We start from the raw sequence: 26,357 nt of genomic DNA, 5'->3' as shown, positions 1-26,357 counted from the left end.
GTGAAAACTTTAGACCATGGGAAAACCCTGTTGTTTAAGTTAATTCATAAGTTGTCTTTTACATATGCCATTTTAATTAGAAACATTCACTTGTATACATATTTACACACATACAGAAAAGGTCTTTAGAACCTACTCAGTCCAATTAACACAATGCAAATGGATTTGCATTCCAATTAAAAACAAAAAAGAAGTGCTAATAAATTCTGTCAAAATTCTGACTTCCACTTAAGTGGAAAGAAAATCTAATTTAAAGTTATAGTAAATCTTCAGTTATTAATTTCATGCCAAATAATTCTTTAAAGGTTTCTAGTGGATGTATAGTGTAATTCTTTCAGAGGGAAGAAATAATCAGAGGTAATCCAGAAGCAATAAGCAAAGCCATGATATAAGTAATTTTAGGAAAAAGAAAGACAAAAAGAAATATTATTTATTTATTTTTAAAATATGTGGACTGTTGCCCTTCCTTAAGTGAAGACATCAAAGGTAAGGTTGGGGGACTTTCACTAGCCACTCACCAACATTTCCTCACAAAAAAAATTATTGTAGAAACTCCTCTTAAATGAGAAATACTAATGCATTGCATTCATTTATCCTAGTTGTGTGGTTGCTTGAAGCTCAAACAGCAAATGCTATATATTTATGGGATATAAGATCTACACTGTGAAAAGACCTCACTGGGATTTCATCATTTCTTTGTCTCTTGGCTAAYGATTTGCTTAGAGTTTAACCTGGTGGCAGGCCAGGTGATAATTGTGGGTGGACATGTCCAAAGATTAGCCTAGCACTTCCAAAGCAGAATGAGGGGGCCAATGSCATGGCCAAAAGTAAACTGCAGTTTCTTCCTGAGTGGATTAAAGAATCAATGGCCTTTGGGAAAGGAGTGGAGGAGGTGGGAAAGGAGGAACAGAGCCGGAGGAAGAACGAGCTTGAATTTGAACCCTAGCTCCTAAGGAGCACAGTGTATTCTGTCGGCTAGTTTTCTGCTGTGAATTCAGCTGAGCCTTTCATAAGGGATTATCACCTGCAGGTTGAGAGAGTCAAAAGTCAGGAAAAGAGATACTTCCACTTTATTTTGTGATAAGTAGATTACATGCAGTTTTCTAGTACTTCTGTTGCCTATTTCTATATAAATGATTACATTTCGTGCTGTTTTTGCCCATTGTATGAATAATTGCATGTATTTGCTTTTACATTAATCTGGATGGTAGAAAGGGCAATTTGATGATATCAGGATACTTTCTTTCTGTAGATGTGATGCTCTGGGATATTACTATGGTGTCCTGCATCTTTGTACTTTTTTCCAGGGAATTCAGAGGGGCATAGGATTTCCTTCTATTTAGCTGTATAGAGAATTTTGGAACCAATGTTACCCAGATTTGTGGAGGAGGTGTCTTCTAGTGACTACTTCTCAGATACATACCCAGGTGGCAGCAGGGTTTCAAGGAGAGCTCTGAATCTGATAGGCTATATGGCTGAATACATCTGAGGAGCAAACCACATACTGGCAAGGGAGTGGGAATTATGTCAAATTTATCAATACAYAAGGCCATTGCAATATATGGCTCTTTTTAAGAAAGAGGCTAAAACCATTGTTTAGGAAAAACTCAGCATTTTTTAAAATTCATTCTTATCAGGGGGTTAAAGTGTTTATTTSGGAGATATATACTTAATTTTCTAAAGTCTCCAACTGTTTAGATCCATTGCTATCAAGGTTTTGAGTAAGTGCTACACAGAATTGTTTCCAGTTAGCTATTGACAATTACAAGTTTGGATAACAAGACTTCAGTGAAAAACAAAAAGAAATAGTTGAAAGATTTTTGAAGTGGAGGGATTTTCATTTTATTTTCTCTTACTTTTCTTCACATTATTGATTTTTATTTTCTGGTGTTGTTCCTTGCAGAGAGTGAATCTGTCCTTCGATTTTCCATTTTATGGCCATTTCCTACGTGAAATCACTGTGGCAACTGGGGGTAAGTGGCTTTCTACCCATTCACTCTGAGTAGCTTCAGAAGAGTTCCTTGGCAGCTATTTAAAAATACCTTTCCCCCCCCCCCCCCCCCCATAGATGTCAAGAGACAAACTGCAGAATTTATTTAGGAAATTCTGCTTTACACAGAAAGAACATTACAAAATATTGATATGATGAAAAGCCTCCAGCTGCAAAAGCTAAACTGATATAAAACCTTTTCAGCAGAAAACCTTACAGAGTTAATCGTTTTCTGTTTAGGTGCTTCCCCCGGTTATCTTTTATTTTTCTTCATTTTGTGGCTGGAGMAGTTGCACTGGTTGTGGAGATAGTTTACCTCTCTGTTTTTGCTTCAACACTTATACAACAGGTTATGGCTGCTTGAGGGCAGGTSATTTATGATCCAAAGATGAGAAGTGCTAGTAGGAGCAGTGTAGCTTGTCAGTTGTAAGGCAAGCAAGGGGTAATTTGCTATGTGGTTGCAGTACAGCTTACCTGCAGTGGTAGCAGTAGTGTTCYTCTCCCCCTTCTCTGGGGGAAAGGTAGGAGGTATGAAATAGTCCAAGCTCCTGGCCCTGTTGCTTTGGATGCCCACGTGGCTAGGGCCAGCTTTCCACCGCTGCTGTTCCTGCTGAGCTCCTGCTTTACAAACAGCCCCACCATCCTTTGAAAAAGCATGGAGATAGCAGAAGAGACAGGGGCAGGAGTAGCATCACCAGGAGGACACCCAAAAGTATCTGCTCCCTAAGGATGCCAACAAGTTCATGGACTCTGAGTCCATGAGGTATGGCAGGACAATGAGATACTAACAGGCACGGCCAGGACCAAACCCACCCCCTTCCCTGATCAAGATTCCTGCTTCTTGTGCTACGAGTGGCCACCCTGGCCAGGACCTGGGGGACAAGGACATGGAGATCTTGTGTCCCACTGGAGCTATGAATGGGAGAATTACGACTAAACGTTTGGGGAATGCTTACAGCCAGAGTCCCGACAAGAGCAGGAGCTGGAAAGGAAGTTGCAGTCTGATGTGCTGTGTCAGGATCTCCATTTTGCTACCAATGCAGTGCAAGCCAAGGGAGATGGACAGCTGTGAGTAAAGGCTGAGATTAAATCGTTGATCTGCAGTCAGAAAAATAAAAATCATGCAGAACTATGGGGTGTCTTAAGTATCAAGATTTTTCCYTTCTTCATCAATATTGATATTTTGACGCTGAGTAGGACCAGATGAACCACGAGCTGCTATTTGGGGTTTGGAGACTTCTGTTTTCCACTCTGCTTAGCTTTTAGTTACATTTCAGTGCTTGAACACCAGTACCTAATTCCGTATTTTCCTGTCAGAGGAGTCGCATTTGATGTAGTGCCAAAATCAAGTGCATGACCTWTGTGCTGTGAAAGAACAGGGTGGAATGAATCCTATCTGCCAGCTGCACGCCAAAGTAGCAGTACTGAGGATCACATTCATCCTCTAAATGCTTCCTTGTCCTTGCTGTAGAAGTTGGTTCCTTAGAATTTCACCAAGTTATCTCTTTCTCCAAGTATCTCTTTCTCCAAGTATCTCTTTCTCCAAGTATCTCTTTCTCCAAGTATCTCTTCTTCTGTTGTTACTCTGAATATTTATGAGTCCGGTACATAATTGCCACTGTCGTCATATTCTGTCTTCTGCCTCAAAAACTTCGGAGTATAGTTAGGTCCCTAAGGAGAACTGGGACTTTTGGAGAAGCCTTTTTTTTTTTTGGGGGGGGGGGAGGAGGGGGTGTTGCGGCCAGGGGTAGGATGAACGATTACAATGAAGAATGTGAAAATGGCAGGGAGAATGCTGGGGGGAAGGAACTATTTTTTGCAAATATGGGAGTTTTGTTAATCATCTGATACTTTACATCCTAGGGTAAAGTTTTGGATACTGATGAATTAAAGGAGATCAGGGAGGGGATCTAAAGGTTAGATGAGACTTTTTAAAATATTATTTTTAAAATACCTACACAAACCTTTGGATGTTCCTCTGCTAATCTGTGAGAGAAACATACTTTTAGTGTAGAGCATTCAGGGAATATTTGTTTTTAAAAAAGTAAAGTCATGTAGACATACAACACTAGCGATACTAGCTGTACCACTCTTGTATTGCTACTAGAGTTAATGGAACACTGATAATTTTTCTTTTCTTTTACTCTACTTCTAATGACTTAGTATGTACAATAATATTGCAGTGAACAGATGCATGGATTATTCTGTCAAGCTGAATATGACTTTAACATTTGTCTTTGTGCTGATGTCAGTGACCTTGGTAAAGAGTGGCTTCTTTTTTTGATGTGAAGCTTCCATGGTTTTCTCCTTCAAAATTAACCAAGATCTTGGTCTCTCATTAATAATTGCTTTAAAAATACTAACTAGATTAAGCTCAGTGAATGTAAGTCATCCTGTCAATCTGTTTTTTTCTGAAACTTTAAGACTTGTAAGTGCCAGGAAAAAAAAAAAGATCTATTTGTGTCATAACTCTGACAGCTCTTCTACTTTGGATATCTTTGCAAACTTTGTTACCATAAGCCACTGATGGTGCAGTGTGACTTGCAGCATGACAACAAATGATAAAGAYAGGTTCCAGGTTTTTGTGGGTTTTTTTTTAATGGTATAGTTCTACAGGTTATTAGTATTCCAGTTTTTAAAATGGTATGTCTATTATTAGAGATCTGGAAGACCTCCAGAGGTTATTCTGAGATCAAAAGAATGACAAAGTTAACGTGTACAGGAATCCCATATGACAGATGTCCACTTCCTGGAGAACAGAACATGATTAGTTATGTTAATGACAACACTACAAACTGTTTTTACCTCCTAGTCATGAATTAAATAGTCTTGTTAAAAGACTGTTTCCTTGTTAAAAGGAAAGTTGAAAACAATGGCACGTTAAATCTCTATCACGGTAAAAATGTCTATGCCCTGCCTATCCAGTGGTTTCCACTATTCTTCACGTAGGCTGCACAGTGACATAGTAGTCTTTCAGGGTTACTTAAGATGACTTTGAAATTGCTAGGGTGTAAAACTAAACTTTTTTCTGTTTAATATTTATTTCCGCTTCCAAGTGATTTTGCTGAGAGATGATTGTGCTTGACTAGGGGAAGAAAGAATAGGGAATGAAAATGACTAGTTTGTAGGCTTCATTTGCAATTGACCTCGGCTTATATTTTGATAAGGCTATTTCATTCATAACTAGGAGGTAAGACAGCTTATAATATTTTTATTAGCAAAATTTAATAATTCGTGGTTCTGTGGGAAATGGGCATCTGTCTCCCAGGATTCCTACAGAGAGCATTTTTAAAACAACCTCTGGAGAGCTCTCAAGGCTTTAAAAATAGCAGATAAAACAGGAAAACGCTGAGTTTTGTTTCCTGTGAAGCTTTCCACAGTTTGTACTTTACAGGCCACAAGTTTAGATATTTCCATAATAAACCGTGCAAACTGCCAGTAGGATTTCTGTAGTATGGCAAATGTCAGGGAGCTCAAGAAGCCTCTTTTGTTCCCAGTCCGGACACCCACCGACAGAGCGCGGTGGCTGCAGGGCTGGGAAAAGCCGCCGCGCTGTCCTGCAGCGCTCCGGCCAGCAGTGCCTTCTTTTCACAGGAATCTGCTCCRCATCCTGCTCAGCATGGGGCAACACACAGCTGTTCAGGCTTGCTTGTATTAACTTTCCGCACTCATGGTAGTAACTCCCTTTTATTTATTCTGTGTGGCTTGTTTTGCTGCTTGTCAGTCTACGTTTTCTGGTGCCAGCCTTGTATCAGGTACTGTGAATTTCTTAGGAAACTTCTTTTCCTTTCTTAAACATCTCTGTTCAGCTGATAATTTTTCTATGATATTGCTGTGTCTGTAGCAGCATTGCAGAGGAGAGKAGTAGCTAACCCAGAATATTATGGATTTTTTATTAAGCCTTATATTTATTGCCAGGAATTAATAAAGACTTTAACCTTCTTTTTCTGAATTTCTCCTGATGGTTTGGGTAATGGGAGAGCATGAGGCATCTTTAAGTAGTTTCAATCTCTGTTCTTTCTCTGGAGTGCAAAAATATTATGTGTCCTGCAAGTCCAAGACATATGCTAGAACCAAACTTTCACCTTTAGCTATGGATACTTATAAACAGCAATAGAGACAGCAAGTAAGAAGGTTGTGCTGTGTTTCATATACTGGAAAAACAATATTTTGGTCATAGAGCTTTTTCTAGAATTATACTATCAAAGAAATAGTTAAGCACTTCTTTATAAAAGAATACATTATCTCTGTCRGATTTTATTGGAAAGTGCATCAAACAGCATGGCTAAACTTCTGGTATTTTACTGTAGAACTCTTCGGGGTATCTTTAACTCTTATTTTCTTAAATGTCCATTCTTTGCAACATACAGCACATCTAGAAATCAGGGCTAGCAGGTTATTTGTACTGAAAAATTCATGGAAGGGCCTTTGAATGGCCAACAAGAATATATGAAATAAAACAAAAAAATGCCAGRTAGTAGTAGAGCAAAAGGGGAGTGGAATTTTGGAAGATTATAGTTTCTGGATTTAAGCCAAATCTTGCCAGGAGATAGAAGACTTTTTTGGTGGACAAATGATCCCATATCCACCCACTTGCATTTTCTTCTGGAGCGTTCAATCCTAGGTGATATCAGAGAAAGGATTCTGAAGGGGAGTGGACTGTATAGCTCAGCCCCATTTGGCAATACCTGTATTCTTCAAAAATAGCAGCAAACCCTACTGATGTAATCTATCCAAATATGTAAATTATTTCCCATTTCATAACAGTCATGTTTTTAAAGGTAATATAACACAACCTTTACAGACCTCTTGAACAAAGTGTCAAGTTACTTCAGTTCAATAAGTGCCTATTTGATACAGTGGTCTGTGCTGTTGCCTTTTGAACTGTGGTGAGTCCAGTAACATTTCTGACGATACGTGCTTGATTTAGTTTACCATCTAAGCTGATTTTTAATGAACCTATGTTGTCTGCCAGAATTCATCCAGGGGCAATCAAGACTGAGATATTTTTTTAGTCAGAGTTAGATTTAAAAATAACTTATTATTKTATGAATTACATGAATCAGGTTATTGTAAAGGCTGCTAATACAGAAGATTATGAGGATGTGTTCAAAGCAAAACTCCATAAGACAGCAGGGATGGAACTGGAACCAAATGGAAGACAGGCACTGGAAGTATCCTGCTGGACTTGCACTCTTTTTCTAGGCTTCAGGGTAGAGGTCTGTAAATTAGGTTCACACAGCTTCTAAATGTATCATGGCTCATGCTGCAGCCTGTCTCATACACACAAGAGTGATAACGGAATGAGMAACTGCATCTCTGTAGGTCTGATAATTTGGGATACGGAGGCCTGGCAAGATTTCAAAAGACTATATGAGGTAACCTGCTTTAGGCAGCTGCTCTTAGGAAACCAGCAGTACAGCACGGTTAGCATGAGCCCCGAGATAATGACCAGAACGGAGCCTTTTGCCCACCCAGCCACCGTTACTCTGGTTTTCCCTTCCGAACACCGACTCTAGGACRTTTACCCTGCCTGTCCACTGAGCCTGTTCGCTGGGGCTAAGAGGAGGTTTCTCCTATCCTTTGTCCTCTCATGGTGGTGCAGCAGGAAGCGTGGCAGTAGTAGAAATTGCAGTGAATGCATACAAAAGGTGTTTAGAATATGAACAAAATATTTGAGCATGCAAAAAATGAAGCAAAAGTCTTCCCCAAAGTAGATGTGCAGAACTTGGAGTTAGTTTGGGTCTGCTTCGTACTAGAGGAAAGGCACCTGGGAATTGTATACTGGAAATAACTTCCCCTTATTTGACGGTTTCATTACTTCTTCTTAACTCCTTTTTTTCTTTTTTTTCTGGCAGAGCAGCATCTGAAAGYCCCAGAAAAGATTAGATCATCCTGCCAGATCAATATGAACTTTGATTTAGCCAATCTTTCAAGAGTTGGTTGTTAAAAAGAAATCTATGTGTATATCCCCTAAAAATACATTTTTTTTTCTGATCTGTAACTACCAGCCTGGGTTCCATAGCAGTTTCTGCTAAGGTTTTCAAAGCCTATTTCTATTAAATTTTCTTTGCCTCTAAGTGATCTTTATAGTTTGATACAGACAATTCTGTCATAACTAGCATTTTTTGACACAGAAACTGTTTGTWTGGCACTGTCCACCATGTTTTATTGCTAAAGCCAGTGACTGTTTGCAAAAGAGAGTCAATGCAAGTATTAGCATGCCGGTTACGACTATACTCGAAATGTTTCTCTAGCAAATTTTTTTCAGTTAACTCYGATATCATTACTGAAATGAAGTCTTCTGAATTGGAAAAAAAATGTTACTCAAACATCTGGCCCTGAAATGTGTGGGTAATTCCTTCCAGCAAACTAAAAGCAGAAATTAGAGCTGTAAGATAGATTTTTGAAGTCTCTGGTTAATTTTTTACTCATTCTTGTCTTGGACAAATATCTACTGATTTCCAAGTTCAAAGGAAGAGACTTAGGCCTGAAAATAGCTGTAGGGCAGTGGGAGGTTGCCCTAGCTCAGAGTGAGCAGGGAGCTCAATATACAGACCCAGCTAGAGGGACTGTACTTAGGCGAGAAGAGGAATAGCAAATGCTGAAAACTAGAGCACAGGATGAGTGAGCAGAGGAGTCACAGTGAKGTATTAAGGAGCCAGAAGCCGAGTCTTGGAGCACAAGCGAATGGCACGGGAAACATATAGGAATGAATGAGAATGCTACAGTGTTKTGGTGCTGTCTGTACTCTTATGTTGGAAATGAGTGGGTTTCTGCAGGTATATGAAATCTGAAACAAAGAGAAAATGTAGAGCAAACACTTGTTGCAAGCTTTTATCCTCACGCAAGTAAACATGAAAAAGACCATAGTTAGTAATAAGTTACACTAGCAAAAAACACAGGATTGCAGGGGGATGGATTATAAATTGAACAAGGTAGGAGCAGCCACATGATATGTAATAAGCAAAAGTCGCTGTCTACTCTAGCAGCCTCTGAACATGTCAGTAACAGCGAGGACATCCCCTATAAAAATCCATCTGTAAGGTACATCTTATAATCTTTATAACTTYTAAAATTTACACTATCAAGAAGTAAAAAATAACAGAGGAAAAAGTAAATTAGAATTTGGTACAGGAAAGCAAAGGTTGACATGATTATTACTTCAAGAAAGCTTACTGATTCAGTGGGTTGATCACAGGTAGTTCCAGAAGGGACATTTGAATGAAAGTGCACAGAGTCTGAAATAAMTCTGCCATGAGCTATAGAGATGGGCATTGCCTGTAGGCAAATTTACAAGCAGAATAAATAGCTTACATACAAAGGGTACAATTTATCTAACTGTGCAGAAACCTCTATCTGTGTTTGTCTGCCTAAGCTCTTATATAGTCAGTAGAGATGTAATCAGTATATTCAGTAGAGTCTGTGGATGTTTAAGGCAGACATTTAACACAGGTTGGATGAATTGCATCCTAAGTCTGTGTCAATGTGTATTACAACAAAACAGCCTGGGGGTGATCAGCTCAAATCTACATCTAAACATCTACATGTTTAAATTTTTAGATTTATGAAGTTGGATAAGTTATATGTCGAGAGCAGCTAGTGTGAAGAAGGCTACAGAAATGTCCATCTATGCATGTAATAGCAAGTGCACAARTACAAAGCATGACAAAATGAAACACAAAGAAGGACTCAAAGTTGTTGTGAAGAAAAAAAATGCTCTGCATTGATAGCCTTATTTAAGAACTGCAAGAAGGAACTACTTGAAGACTTGCAAAKATTTGCAAATGTTAAACCAGCCCAAAGACAGCATCTAACATGGCATCTTATAGACAATTGAATCATAGCACTAAGAATAGAGGTTAGCTTGTTTGAAACGGATCCAGGAATGCCAAAGACAGCAAATACTGGCCAAATATAACTAAGAATGTTAGAAGGCTTGTGAGTATATATGGGCAGCACAGCAACAGGAGCCAATAAAAATGAGCAATAGGTTTTGAAGCAAAGGAAGGATGGACCTTTGAAAAGCAAGCCATGTATCACCTCGTTGTTGTAGCTGACTGCTCAGACATCTGGAAACTAGATAGCCTGTCAGACACAGACACAGCAACCGACCGAGACAGAGCAGCAACGCACTTCAGCAGCCGGCAGGCTATTCCAGCCAGAGGTGCTTGAGACAGTGACTCCCAGTCTTCTTGCGGCAAAGTTCTGGCATATACCTGAGAATGAGGGTTCAGTCACATGCTGGCATACTCAGGTTGGAGTAAGTAGTTCAATTTGTAGAGAGTTTACTAAGAAAAGCTGCTGAAAAACAAAGATTGTTTTTCATAAATCCTCCTTCAATAGAGGCATGTTTTTGCTCAAGAATTAATTGAAATAATTCTTATCCTGGTGCATGCTGCTTGAGCACGCCTGCCAAAATTAATATTAGAAAAAGTACCAGAGAGAAAGAAATAAAAAGCATCCCAATATGAAATCCCACTTAGGATTTTTATTTGGATATACCAAATTAGTTTTCAATTCTTTAAAATCTAGTCAAGAATTCTTAGTATGATCATGTTATTTCTTAAGGACAGATCATGAGCTTAAAAATTATTTGTGCTTATTGAAGAGAGAGGTCTTTTTGTGCATGTAAGATGACACCTGTATAGCCTTTTATCAAAACTGCAGTGTTTCTATCTGCTGTTGATCCAARATAAAATCATAGGCATTGAAGACACAGAAATACATTTTTTTTTTTGCAGAAAGCTGACATTATTAGAATTCATGCTGAGGAGTAACTGTAAGGCAGCAAAGTGCTGCTTCTGRACACTGACCAGTCAGGAGAACTGGCTCAGAGGTGTCTGTTATTTTCACAAGAAAGAATCATACTTATTCCACTATCAAACTCTTTACAAGTATGTATATAACTTGAGGGGAAAAGTAACAAAGAGGAAAATATCTTCCAAACTAAAAAGAGAAAACCCTAGTAAGTTAAGAGTCAGCTGCTTAAGACTGTTAAGTTCTATATTGAGAACATGTTATGGAGATCTTTATGGACACTGAGTGTGTTAGTAGGGATATAGTGCTCATGTTTAGTTTTTCTGCTTTAAAAATGATATGAGGGATATTATGAAAACAATTTCCAAACTGGTGAGAGTTTTAGTGTAATTTTGCACCATATTTTGCAGCACTTTACTTTCAGTGAAAGAGGACAGTCTGGTGCTTGGAAGGGAATAAGGCCTTAATGTTGCACCCTCTGAGCTCTATCATTTTGTGATGGCACACAAAGCAATACCTCTGAGTAGGAGAGAAATCTGCCCACCAGGTTAGTCATGCCATGTGAAGAGAAGGGCCCCACAGAGCTAGGACCTGAGCCTGGAAAGGGTGAGGATGGTTGTGAATTTGCAGCCTGGAATAAGCCTATGCTATCTGAACTATACCTGGAGATTTCCAGTCCTTGGGAGAGACCGAGTGCATGCATTTTTCCTGCATTTTTCATAAATTTACTTTTTAAACATTCTCTCAAAAACAGTGAATAGGTGGAATGAATTTTGCCTGGCTCACTGTACTAAAATGTCTAGAATATCACTGTAGTGAATGAAGTATCTCATTAGAGACTGTTAGAAATCTCCTGCTGCTCTGGACCCTTCAATGCAGAAACCAGCAGGAGATGTGCTCATCACTTTAATGAAGAGCTATTTGATAACACAAACTAATGTATGGTCAACAGCTGCTAAATGGCAATGATGACATAAAACTGAGTGAATCGCTGTGTTTCTAGCCAAAATCATTTACTCAGCCTACGTTGTGTTTATTGCAGAAGATTACACTCATCATCACCAGTGGGCAGCTCTGGCTGTTGACTGGCAAATTTCAAGTCATGCAGTTGCCTTCCATTTCCCTCCTCCCATTCTGTTTCCTACATCTCCTATTAGAACAAAACTAATGCAAAACTTTTCTCTTTTAAAGCTTCCTTTGTCTATCATGCCCATGTCAAGTGTCCCTTCTAGAACTACTTCTCTGTTTTCTGATAGAAAATAACTCTTCTATCAGTTTTCCTCTGAAACTATGTCATCTTGCCTTCAGTCGGAAAACTCCAGCAGCTTTTTCTGCTCCTGCCCTCATGCTTTATCCTTACAAATTGGATCAGCAACACTTAGGGCAAAGATAATGACCAGCTTTAGAAAAAGAAATCTGTAAGCCTTTACATCACTCTGATCCTGATACAGAAAAGCACTTGCCAATCTTGAGTTTTATGTTTATGGGCAGYTGCACTGGAGCAGTAACAGGACTTAGAATGACCAAATTTGARTTTGTATATAAAGTTCTGCTTCATAGAATAAGAAATGTGTAACTATCCAATGYGTTTGCCTACACATAGTGCTAAGAAAGCGCTTAAATAATTTTTCAGATCAGACAATTGATATTTAATAATAAATTAAATGRTTTAATGTTACAGCAAACAACCTTCAGGATAGCCAGTAACTACTTCACAGAATCCTGGGAAGTTATTAGGTATAGGCTATGGCTAAGAGTGATCCGTAACTTTTTACTGTGGAATTTCATACTATGCATATATCTGATGYTCTGTATCTCTCTGATATCATTGCAAAGTTTCGATAATAAAGATATTTACTACAGTGTAAAAGCACTGTACAAATGTACACAAAAACACATGACTTTTCTGAAGTCTTTATGTCCCACAAAATATAAAGCTTATCTGCTTTGCAGCACATTTATAAGTTCAAAAGTTTTCTTTGTACCAATTAACTTTGTAATCACTACTATGTCTACCCAATCTCAAATAAGATTTTACGTCATTTTGTTTTGTCTTTCATATCACATCACACTTTTAGCTGCTATTCTCAATGTAAATATAGAATAATTGAACTCTGCAAACCCAAATTGAAAAATCATTTACTGAGAAAAAAAAATCATTTCCAAACTAAAATCAGGCAACTGGAATCCAATGAGAACAATGGTTCATATATTTAATGTGTAATTAAAAGATGAAATTGTTGATAAAGAGTGGGAAATAGGCCTTTTGTTACTATAATATGATATTTCATAATAATGATGTATTGCTGTAGATGTTATGGACCTAATGAAACATACTCAACCATAAATCTTCTAAGATCCATAAAAAAAAAGTTTATAATAATATTTTCATATGTTTTTTTCATAAAGTCAAAAAGATATGCTGGTAGTTTCTTACCTAGATTTAAATATATATATATATTTTAAAGCATAGACAATTTAGAGACTAGTTAAGCTAGGAAAGTGTTGAAAATTCAGCCCATAGTTAGTATTAATTATTACACATAACTACTGTAAATTGCAGTATTTCTGTTATGAGATGAGATCTTATTTTGAATGCTGTCCAAATATAATTAACAATTGTCCTTCTCCAAAAGTTGTGTCTTGCTTTGACAACAACACTATTCCCTGTTGTCTTGAATAAGATTTCTTTTGAATGTGTTGAATTCTTAATAAAATTGATATAAAGGAAAAATGCAAAGGGCTAYTAAGAGGATTTTAGTCAGCTACCCCCATGTGCCTCAGTGAAGGCTCTTTCCTTTTGTCTTTAAGGGGAGCTTGTAGGCCTCCGGTCAGGCTTCTGTAAACACAGGGCAGCACAGCCCTCAGGTGTATCCTCCCACSTTGGTATCATCAGCAAACTTGCTGAGGAGATACTCTGTCCCCTCATCCAGGTCATTGATGAAAAAGTTGAACAGGATGGGACCCAGTACTGAGCCCCGGGAGACACTGCTAGCTTCAGGCCTCCAACTAGACTCTGCGCCACTGATCATAACCCTCTGAGCTTTGCCTTTCAGCCAGTTCTCAATCCACCTCACTGTCCACTCCTCTAACACGCACTTCCTGAACTTACGTAGGAGGATGTTTTGGGGACAGTGTCAAAAGCCTTGCTGAAGTCAAGGTACACACCGTCCACTGCTCTGCCCTCATCTCCCCAGCCAGTCATTCCATCAGGGAAGGCTCTSAGATTGGTTAAGCAGGATTTCCCCTTGGTGAATCCATGCTGGCTACTTCTGGTCATCTTCTTTTCCTYTATATGTTTAGAGATGACAGATGTCATATATGTTCTTATTCCTAAAGCACTTCRAGAAATCCATTCTTCCTTGTGTTTCTGTAAAATCTAGATTCCTGCACTGAGTGATCATTTGGTTCCCTAGGAAATGACTGTTAAAATAACTGATCACAGAAACTATATCCTAATCCTACTGCCAGTGAAGGACATTGTAATGCTTCTCATATTTCCACAGGATTTTTCCCAGATTGCATGTATTTTGTATCACGGCAATTCATAAGCAATTGCTAAAATGTTCTGTCAGTTAAGGTAGTGTTGATATCCACACTTGCTGCTCTTCTCAGAAGGGTGAGTACATTTAGAATTTGTAGCAAAGAAATAGAAATGCTTACCCTAGCATTTAGACATGTCAAAGTCYGCTTTTTCCCTGATATATTTAAGTGAGTAGTATTAGGTGGAAGTAGAAGAGAATAATTTGGGTAAGGCTTTTACATAGGTACAGATAAAATGCCTTCAATTCTGTCAGTAGAGGTTACTAGAAAAGTTATATCAGAAGAGCTCACAAGCTGTTATGTCAGTTCAACTATATGGTGTTTTTAAAGCTATAATTAGATAACAGTCATACACARTTCATAATTTTTTTTCTGGGAATTCAGATTTCTAGTACCCCCAAAGTATTAGATTGGACAGCAAAGAAGTGGAGAAAAATGGATTCAACAGAATTTTGTACCCCTGAATTCCCATGATGGTGTAATGAAAAATATCTAAGCTTGCTCAATGTTAGTACATTATAATCAAGCACAGCAGATGGCTCAAGCTTGAAAACAGCTAAGCATTTATGCTATGTTATCTTTGTTACTTAATCTAATACCTCTGCATTGCATTGTAGAAGCTAAAATATCTAACAGGATGCAGCATTACATAGTATAGATGTGCTTGTAAAAATCTAATGTACAAAAAACTGCTGAAGAGACACCATCCAAAGAACAGGCACTTTTGACAGCATGACAAAATTCTCAGTGATTTTGAATTCTTGTATTTAATCAATAAAGGAAAAAGCCTTGAAATTTAAAGCCTTGAAACAATGTCCTAGTTTCCAACTTAGAATGTCTCTGAGAAGACATTTCCCTTTTTTTGCTACAAGCTTACTAATTCCTTGTGCCACTGACAATATGTTCAAAATAATTTTAGCAGGTGACAGTAGGTTTGGCTTCCAACTGCATTAGCAAGCGTAGGGTTTTTGGTTGTTGTGCATTAAGCAGCTTGTTGTTATCTAAAAGAAAAAGTTTGGAAGCTTAGACAGGCTTAATTAAAATCAATGAAGGATTTAAAAGTAAATACTGAAATTACTGCAGGAGAAATATAATTAACAAAATGAACTGCATCCTAAAATGGTTCCTAAAGTAGCCTATAGGGACCCGATGGTAGTTATCAGTGATGAGGAAGTAGGAAATATGTTGTGGGATGTGAAAGAAGGCAGCAACAGAAAGGAATAGAACCATCCCACTGATAGAAAAGCCTCATATTAAGAAGAAGCTTTTTAATCACAGAGTTTTATATGTTACTAGCAGCATTACCAAAAAAATAAATACAATCTCTCTTTCTTCTTGTTATTAAGAGCACCTCCTTTGTTGTATCCAAAGCTACTAATTACCCATAATTTTCATTTCCTATCTGTGTTTCTGAAGAAAGACTGCTAGAAAGTATGAAAGGCAGATGAATCAAGCCGTGTAAGCCTAYTTATGTTTATTACTGCAGCTAAAATATTCTAATTTCTCTATTTGCGATCTGTCAATGTCAGAGGAAATGTCTGTACCTATAATTTCGTTACTGTCTCTAAAAGACAGTATTAGGAATACAGATTTTCTTAATATCTTAGCTGTGCAACAGTGTGAATGCAATGACTGTCCCCCTCTGACTTTTGGCGGATCTTAAGAAGAGCAAATGGTACTACATGTTTTGCATTCTCAACAGTTCAAAAGCAGAATGCATACAACCATTGTCTGAGTCACGTTATGAAAAATAACTTGTCTGTTGCCAGCTTCTTCATTATAATATCGCTCCTTCCTTGGCAACAACCTTGTCTCAAACTAGTCCTTGCTAAATTCATTACCCTTGCAAATCRTTCAGATTGATAGCAGTCTGTTTTTTGAAACCAGGGCCATTGAAATAAACAGGTTCCCATGGATCTCTGTCACTTTTGAAGTGGGACCTAAGATTCTTCACTTGATTCCCACTCCTCCTTACAAATTTGGCCTTGGCTCCATTCATATCCTGTCCTCCTTCCTTCTGTCAATAATRCCAGATTTAACTGATGTTTCCAGTCTTCAAGCTTTTTCCCATTATGCATATACTTGCTCCTGAGGAGATACTTCAGAATGTGAGCAGTTGAAAAGGAGAATTCATGACTTAATAATACTTTGCTTTTCAAAAATTTAAGGAAGAATTAATCAGAGGGTTTTTTTTTTCTCTTGGTTGGTCTTGAAATGGTAATTTCTAGAGAAGTATTGATTTAATGATCAGAACATTTTGAAAAATTGAAGGAATAGAAAATATTTTCTGCTGTTTTTACTAAAAGTTTTCCTTAGAACTGGACATTTGTTTTAGTGTATTTTAGTCTCAATTATTTTGAATGGCTTCTTCCCTGCCTTTGTCACCTCTGACTGTTTTTGATGTTCCAGTGAGTACTCTAGGCAGGGCTTTTGTTTTAGAACTACTATCACTAACTCTTATTTTAGTAATAATTTCACATATCGTTATGTGTGTTGCTTTAATTGTCAGGTTCAAATATGCAGGACAAAACACATATGATCCACTTTTATTTAAGAGACTGCCTCTTAGACCAGTGAGGTTTTGAAGGTAGAGGATTCTGTTTCTTTTGCACCGTTCTGATACTCAGGCTCATATTTCCATTTGGAAAAGCAGCTGTTGGCCGTATTTTTCTAGTGTGTCTCCAGGAAGTGAGAAGGTAGCCAGAATATCTAGCATGCAGTTGGTRCTTTGCCTCACTAGCCGGTCCTGATCTCAGCTCTGGAAAAGTAGGGGATAAACAGACAYGGCAATGGGGCCATCAGTGCATCTGCCCTGCAGTTCCTGCTAGAAGTGTTTTAGCTTCACCTATTACCATACTACAAAATCTGTTTGTGCTGAAGTATAGCCTATAACTCTCAGCCTTTAACCAACCTGAAGAAGAAAACCAGACCTTGTAAAACTGCATCAAAACCCTTGAGGCCTGGGGCCACCTGCCTTGAAAACTCCTTTTGTAGCTATTTCCTAAAGCTGAAATATTGGCTACTGATTTCAAGCTCCTGCACGTGGCAGTCTGATACGTGCCTGCACGTCTGAGAGCAGTCGGAGTCAAAAAGCTCTTGAATGGAACTTAAATGGTGGCTGTCTTCAGAATTYCAAAGAACTTGCTTGAATCACTAAAAATAAGTATGAGATTATACTATTGTTTCTTCTGTTAAAAAATGTTTATTATTTTGAGAATTTGTTAAGTGGGTAGCTACATACTTGTTAAGGTGTGAGCTGAATGGCAGTAGATGTGTGATTTCGTGTATCTCAATATGAAGTTACACTGAAGCCCAATAATATCAGGTATTTTGGCAATGGTTTTATAGTGCAATAAAAATCAATTTCTGTAAGCCCATTCTTTTTTATTGAAGTTTATGTTCTGCTTTTATCCTTTCCCTTGAATGTGGGAGGCATGAAATATAAAAGAATAAAAATATCTATGGAGTGTTGACTAAGATTCTTAAATTCCATTTTTTACATGTATTTGAGYATAGAGTAAAATAATGAGTAGTTTTCTAAGAAGTGTGATTATGAAGCATTAATACACAGTAATGCATTTTATTTTCAGGATTTCTATTCCTTGATTACTCCCTGTCTCACAGATGCATTACTAACAATATTTGATGAGAAAAAATGTGTTCCTTATGCTTTGGCCCATATATATGTCCCAGGAGTTATTCTCTAAGCCATTATATTTGGAAACTTTTGGACCTTCTTAATGATCAAAGCAACCATTATGTGAACTGGACACCTGCTCCTGTGTCCATATAATACACTCACACCTTAAGCTACTGCCTCTACTTCATTTTCTTCCCCTTAGCAGCTCTGAGCTCTACCTTGTTTCAAGTGTCAGTATGGGGTTAGGTCAAAAATGACATGACTCTCCTCAGACAATAAAATATACCTCTACTCTTTCAGGGGAAAATAAAAAATCTTCAGGCCTTCTTTGAAAGAAGTTATGTTCTTACTGATTCGGTTAAATTTCTGACTTCTTTTAAACAGTATGGTAATGTGGAAAAGAATCCGTTTTTTATTTTGGAGGAGATTTTGGAGACAATTGCACTGTCTGTCAACTGCCAGCCAGCAGTCTGTATAGATGCATGAAAATTTTCTCTTTAAGGAGAATTTCTGAGTTTTTACAAGTATTTTGTTCMTGCTGCTGCAGTTGTAGCTTTTGATAAATATGATTATTTTATTTATTAATTCCAACTTCCAGCATAAATGTGGGTTTCTGATAATGCAGAGATGGTAAAGTTGGGCAATGAACCRTGAAAATGTTCAAGAAATAATATTTGGCATTACTTCGTATGCATTCATTCAACATGTAGTGAAAAATGTTGGTGGAGCAAATCAAGGCCCCCAGTACATCTCAGCAGAGAGAGAGCTTTAGAGTCTGGCCTTAAATCTACAACAGCAAAATGCACTTATTCCAATCTTTATAAATAAATTTTGTATCTATGTCCATTGTGGCGGGAGGGGAAGGGGAAAAAAAGCCTTTTCCAGACATACTAGTGGCATTACCCTACATGAAGTATAACTCAAACCTTGCCCATTCAGTGCTACAGGCATCTTAAAGGAATAGTGGAGTAGTTCGGGTTATTTCTTTGTTTCAGAAATGCTGTTTTCACTGCTAGCTATAGAGAGGATATTTTCCATTATCACTGTCATTTATTGAGAAAAACACACTGAAGTTGGAAATTGAAATGGAGCACAGATGACATCTATCTAAAAATGTACATTTTACAACATGGTCGGTGAGACATTATAGCAATATCAAAAAAATCAATTATTCCAGTAGGTCCAATTACATTTTATGCAGACTGAAATGCTACAATGTGGATTTATTTTGGTAAATGATATATTTGTATTATTGTGAAATATAAATTTATAAAAATATCTGTAGAGTACTCTTTATCTYGTAAAAATATATATTTTAAAATCCATGTCCTGGCCAGTTCCTATTCTGGAGATAGAGTTTCACAGATGTTTTGTTGACAGAAAGCTACTTAACAGATTTCTGTCATATATTCTTATCCTTGTTAAGTCTAAGGAGATGGGAAGGATTATAGTTTCATGAATCTCATGTGACATATTGTTTTCCTTTCATATGCATGGAAAGTACTTATTTTTCAGGCAGAAATTCAGTACTGGCTAGGCAGAGTCAATAAGATTCACAAATATTTCTGAAGTTGAAATATAGTCGTCGTGAAGTAAGGCTGTATTTGCATTTTTCAAAATTTTTTAATTATTCTGGCAGTCAGCCTAGATATTAAAGGTTAGYTTTACTCACAGAAGCACTTTAAACTTATTAAATATTTGAAAACTAAATAAAGGCATCCTCAGTAGTATTTTTTTCTTATTTGGTGTTTTCTATCTAGATACCTGTTTTCTTCTCTCTAATACAGCTACAAATTTATTTATTTTTTGCCTTTTAGTCATAAGACAAGAATGCTAGAATGAAGGCAGTGAGYCTTTATCAGTTTGCAGCTCCTCTTGGGTTATATACCTTCTGCTGTGCTGCTTGCTGTGGTGCAGCTGTAGCAAATAATTTCCTGGGAGAAGCCTTTTCAGCCTTGCTCCTTTTAGCAGAGTGAGTACTGAGATTGAGGACATGTTATATCTTTTGTCTCTTCTGTAGCTGTTTAGGAGGTTTGATCTCTTTGAGGTGGACAGATATGAGACATATTTAAATTGTGATTTCAATTTTACACAGATTAAAAAGTGTTCCTTTCAGAAAACTGATTGCAGATATTAAGATATGATAGGAAGGACTGAGGATATTGACTCACCTGATCCAAAGGAATTCCAAAATATAGAGGCAATATGCTCCACTTCCAGAGGCTTGGCATTAGAAAGACATAGCTCAGCTCTGAGAAAATTCTGAACTGAGTTTTCTGTTTACTGACGATTCGCTGTGTACCAAAGGTGGTTGGATACACTGCAATCAATATGAATAATCATTTCAGTTTTCTTTTGATCAGAGGGTACAGCGGGTGGCATTTAGTGGGGAACGTGCTGATTTCTCATTTGASTGCTCTTCAACACTGTAATAGCATTGTCCTCAGCAGTCATGTGTCTTTCTTGTGCACATTGGAAGGCAGACTATTGCAAGAGCAAACATCATAGGCAGCTCACTAGTGCATTTTGACCAATGCATAATTGTCTTATGGGCACATTAAGTGCACTGTAATTGAATGGCAGTTTTGTAGGAGAGTGATGATTCTGTTGCGACAATTAAGCTACACTTTTTGATAACATGGCAAATAACTTTGTCACCTTAGTACATTAATGTAAAATTGGGGCAAGTACATTAATGTACAATGTGAAAAAAGATTCTGTTTAGGAAGCAGTCAACTTGTCTTTTCAGCCAGAAGGCACTGAGAGTGTATTTATTGGAGAGCTCTGTGGAACAGGTGGTCTCCAAAGATAAGAGTGAATGTGGACTTACAGGCACTTCAGTCAAAAGGAAATATAAGGAGTAGGGGAAGAGAGAGTTCATTTTAAATAATTTTACAGAGATCTTGTCATCTCATCATTATTTTCTGTGGCAGCTTAATGCCCTTATTAATATTTTGACTGCAAATAATCTAGCTTGCTTCCTTCAATAAGCTTGGCAGTCTTYTTATTTTGTGCCTGTCTTTCCTTCTTTCTTTAAATTAATGTGCCTAGTTTCCACATAACTCTAGCTGGGGACCTGCCAGTACTATGATTTCACATTATAGATTAAGAGGTCAGTCAAAAGACAAAACTGTCTTCAGGATGTTTCTCCATGTATAAATATTATAGTGCAGTCTTTGGTCTCATATTTTGGTGTAACGAGATGAGTCCTGGCATGAGAAAAACCACGCAATCGGCTGTTCCACTTGGTGGATCTGCCAGTACCTTGCATTTGGGGCATGGTGTGCTCCACCCATTGCCATCCCCATCACTGCATCCCAGGGAGCCTGCAAGTCAGCATAATAGCTCCAGCCAACACAACTAGCACATTTAACACACTTTGACAACAAAAACATGGAGGTGTCTTCATTCTTCATATAGCTGATGACATAGGTTGGTCTAGTGTAGACTGAAAAGTCCTGGGCTCCCCAGGACAAGAGAGWTMCGGAGCTACTGGAGAGAGTCCAGCGTAGGGCTACGAAGATGATCAGAGGGCTGGAGCATCTGCCCTATGAGGAACAGCTGYGAGAGCTGGGCCTCTTCAGCCTGGGGAAAAGACTGAGGAGCAATCTTATCAATGTGTACAAGAACCTGAAGGGAGAGTGTCAAGGGGACGGGGACAAACTCTTTTCAGTTGTCCCGTGTGACAGGACAAGAGGCAATGGGCAGAAATTGAAGCACAGGAAGTTCTGCCTGASCGTGAGGGGGAATTTCTTCCCTGTGAGAGTGACGAGCACTGGCACAGGTTGCCCAGAGAGGCTGTGGAGTCTCCTTCTCTGGAGATCTTCAAGGCCCGCCTGGATGCAACCCTGTCTAATATGCTCTAGGTGACCSTGCTGAGYRGGGAGGTTGGACTAGATGATCTCCAGAGGTCCCTTCCAACCTTACTGATTCTACAATTCTATGATTCTATGATACTTCGCCTTAATGTTGCACCTCATTTTTGGTCATTCTTTTATAGGCAAAGAGGCAAAAGTTGACTTAGGCAGTTAGTCTGTATCCAGTCAAAGATACGGGAATTTCTCTACTCAGCGCTATACTGAAATGTGGCCTTATGTGGTGCCAGTATGATTGCAAGTCCACAATTAATTATTTTAATGAGATAATTTCTTGTCAAGGGYGAGGGGTGTAATCTAACTATTTCTGTTTGTGAGAGTGAGGAAATGCATGTGATCATGGGTATATACTTATATATGCCTATTTATATGACATCAAGATTATGAAAAATGTGAATTACTGGTTTTAATTGCTATAAGGACTTTCAGTGCCATGGTAGACAACTGTAAGTATCTGTCTTTAAGAGTTTGAGAATTGTTGATATGTGACTAGACAGAAATAAGGGTCATGTTATGAGATTGTTGCATGCTGTTGAACTTGGATGAAATTTTCTGTTTTCTTTTGAAATACTATTTTCTTTCCATTCCTTTTCCAACAATAATATTGAATATTAGTTGTGGCTGTACTTCTGATTGTGTTCTTGGATGATTTTTTCCTGGAAACTTTCTTCTGCATTTTTTAGTTTAGCATCTTTTGCTCTCCAGGAGTAYGAGCAAAGCACATTGACCTAGCTTTTCAAAAATCTTTTTCTCTTTATTAAATTTAATATGACATGAGTATTCCATGCTTGTACTTGCTTTCAGTCCATTTTTTCACAAATTTTAGACTTCAGTTTCAGACAAATACGAAATTAATTAATACGTTCCATTCTTAATCCCGTTTTAATAAATTCAGATTATACCAGCTCTTTTCATCCTGTTGACTGTGTCAGAGCTTCAGCTTGTTTTTCTCCATTCTCTGTCTCTAGTCATTTCATTGTCTTCTCACTATTATTTTGGCTTCCGTATATTTTATTCAACAATGCTCCCATTTCGCTGTCCATGTCTGCCTGTATTTCAGCACATTCTTGAGATTTCAATCAGTATCTGAAACAGAACTGGTTAGCTGAAAGCTCAACATTACCTCCTCAAAATCCGTAGGAGATTTGTTATTGACTTCAGCAAGAGTGGGATCAATCTGTGATGATGTTTAACCTCATCCTCCTATTGTATTTTGTCATTAACTAAGATTGAAAGCTGTTTGATGGCAGAGCAGTTCTTTTTATGGCATGCTTATACTAAGCCTCACAGAAAAGACTGAACCAGACAATTGCAAATTCTATACAGGTCAATCATATGAATAATCATAGAAACATTGCATACTTTAGGCTGAAAAGGACCTTTAGTCATCACCATATCTAGCACTGTTTTCCCCAAGGAGTGAGCTAATAAATCAGTGTTGCCTGAAATATTTATTCCTTTAAAGTATTTCAAATTTATAGAAAGGGGAGGTAGACATTTAAATTAATATGAAAGTTACAATAAAATTTGGAATTAGACACACAAACTTTAAGTAAACATTGTCAATTATATTAGAGAGTCGGAACTACAGAATGCACTTAAGACACGAACCAGGAAAAACTCACTAGTAGAAGCTCACTAGTACACCGATAGAAGAAAATGAATTTTACAACACAGAATGAGCAAACTGTGTACTTGCTTGTGGACATCCCTGTTTCATAAATATTCATCTGACCTTCAGGCTCTGCTGTAGTCAGAGGTAAAAGCCCATGCTGGCTCAGTGAAGTAAGGCAGATCAGTGATGGGAAACAAGGACCCATTAAATTTTTCATGCTGTTTGTTCCATTAAATTTCTTTACGATTATGGTAACTTCTTTAACTGCTAAGATCATCTCTGTGTTAGTAGCCTAATTTACTTTTTTTTTTTAATCTTATTCAAGTATTATGCATCCCTTGGATAAAATTACAGAGCTGGGAGTGGCTCTAACATTAAAAAGCTGTTTTCATAAACAGGAGTTTGGGGGTGATTTGTTCTGTTTTTAAAAAGGAACAAGATGAACTGTTTCCATTTATACTGAGCATATGTTGAGTGGTCCTTCCACAGAAAGAATTAAAGCCTGACTGCTTCACTGATCGACTTCATTTAAAATAAATAAATAAATAAATAAAGCAGCACTATACAAAACATTTTTCTTTTCACCTGTTCAAGAAAATGAGTGCATTGAAAACACTGGCCTAAAAGGCCATTTTGTGTCACAACACCTGTAAGAGGGTTCCAGCTGAGTGGCTTCACAGTAATAAACCTGAGAAGGAAACAAATAAAAGGTTGCCTCTGTGTAATGAATGAGAGGAGAAACTTTAAGGAGACATTGAATGGAAGAATCTCATTACAGCGGCTGATTGATATCCATGGAAACCTTCCCAACCTTGTGAAACCATAAACAGCCATAAGAAAAATTACTGACTAGGACACAGCACGTTGTTATCAGTTACCTGGATGAGTAGAATGAAGGAGCCTTTAGATTTGGCCCCTCCTCCAAACCCTCAACAAAATGAGCACAGAGTATGTATGAATTTGTAATGCCGTGTACACTTTTTTGTGGGAAAAGTTTCCATGGTAACACAGCAGAAAATCAATAAATGAGTTGTAGTGTGATCTAAACAGTGCCTCACCTCTAGGTAAAGTTTGAAGCTGTAAGAAAACAGTATAGTTATCAGCAAACTGCAGACAGTTTGTGTAATTCAGGCAGCCACTTAATTTTATTCGTGGATGACTCTAACTCCATCCTGTAAGATTGACCTATTCTGCAACTCTAGTTTCTCCAACAAGTAAAATTTAAGAATGAAATTGTTGTGCCCCATGGGGCAATRGATAATATATAGTCAGGAAGTAAATACAAAGAACCATGACTGGATTAACTTAGGAAGTCTACTAGTGTTTTGATGGCTTTGATCTCCATTAAATATTCGATTTCCTAGTATATCAGCTTGATCTCATTAAACTGCTGACTTTGGAAAGATAATTCATGAAATGCTTATTTACAAAATGATGTTTTTGTCAGGCAGAATTTCTTACTAGGATGGAAATTAATGGACATGTCACAAAATATACATGTAATAACCTCATATAAATTTGCCTTCAAATGGTCATAGTGGAGCCAATTTCTAAACCTAAAAGAATTAAAAAGGAAGTCTGATMTCCAATCAATATTCATGTTATTCAAAAATTATTCATAAATGCCTCTGTCTAGTGTCATCAAACCTTAAGATGGTAGTTTTCTAAACTCTGTTAATTTAATATCATGCACTTCTCCATTTGCTCAGATGAATATATAATGGACCAAATTAAATTACTTCACTGTGACTTTGGCCTAACAATGAAAACTAGATTTTTAAGATCAAATTTCAATGTAAATGGCATACTAGAAATCCAGTTGCAGACACTTACCTTTGTAACACTTGAAGGAAAGACACCTGCATCTAGCTATGATAGGAGGGATCTCACAAAGCTTTGCTTCAACTATTGATGCAGTCCTGTTGTCAGCAAAGATCCTACATTCATCTAATTTTCAGCAGCTATTTTCCTAAAACAGAAAGAGAAAAATAACTGGCAGCAGGATACTATAGTACATAGCAATATACTTTAGTAGATCTCATTTCATTGATGTAGTACACTACCTAGGACATCCTCTTATGATAGCAGAATTAGAAAGCCTAAAAATTAAAATCCATGGAGTTAAAATACCCCCAAAATTTAGGAAAATAGCCATTATATTCTTGTCTTATTCAAGAAAGAAAAAAAATGCTTTATACTTTCAAGAGTTTTTTTTTTTTGTTAAAGGTTTTTTTTCAAATAGTGTTGATTTTGGAGATCTTTATCAAAACAGTTTTGCCTTTTAGTAGACATATGTCTCAGCATAGTCCAGTTTGTTTCAGTTTAGTTGTTCAGTTGTTCAGTTTAGTGATGCATTTGGAAGGGTGTTCCTCATTTAGTATCCCTGCCACTGAGTATCCTGCCAGCAAGTGTCACTTTTGTTACTGTAGTAGAGGCTTTGCACTAATGTACAGAAAAGCAGAAAAGGAATGAAAAACTAGCAGGAACTCAACTAGTTAACATTTGGTCTTCGCTGAGGATATAGCATGTCACACTGATCATTTCCAAACAACYTAAAGTTCCAGGAACAGGTTAATTAAAATTGGATACACCAATGTTATGCACGCTATGTAGTGCAATCAGCAAATTTGCTCAATCATCAAACAGCAGTATGTAGACTCAGGAAAGCTTTCTATGAGACTGTCTGTAACAGTGTAAACATAGCTAGTGCCTGAACATAAGAGTGAGAGTTCTTAATGCCCCATCAGCTCCCTTCCCTAGAAGTGATAAACTGGTAGGGGATTTCTTATGCAGCTTGRTAACAAATATCTTACCAACCAGCATGCAATTTTTCTTTGTATTTATCTGCTGTTTCAGAAGTCATAGTCGCTGCCTGAAGTAAATCTTCATAGCAGGGCATTGTAGCAGTAAAGTACATTTTCACTTTGCTCCTAC

The 26,357-nt window shown here is 37.6% G+C and overlaps 1 protein-coding gene across 1 annotated transcript in view; it reads left to right on the top strand.

The window, feature by feature from the left end:
- Nucleotides 1–26,357, top strand: part of PLXDC2 (plexin domain containing 2) — a 272,894-nt gene that overhangs the window by 150,730 nt on the left and 95,807 nt on the right. The window contains exon 4 of the mRNA XM_085318355.1: nt 1,904–1,973. Coding sequence (XP_085174481.1) covers nt 1,904–1,973 — 70 coding nt within the window. The remainder of the gene's footprint in view (nt 1–1,903; nt 1,974–26,357) is intronic.

The sequence above is a fragment of the Rhea americana genome, unplaced genomic scaffold (assembly GCF_003343005.1).
Source record: "Rhea americana isolate MKP2758 unplaced genomic scaffold, rheAme1 scaffold_53, whole genome shotgun sequence".
In the NCBI taxonomy this organism is placed as follows: Eukaryota; Metazoa; Chordata; class Aves; order Rheiformes; family Rheidae; genus Rhea; species Rhea americana.
The sequence above is the reverse complement of the archived record's forward strand: the minus strand, read 5'-3'. Positions and strand labels throughout refer to the sequence as shown.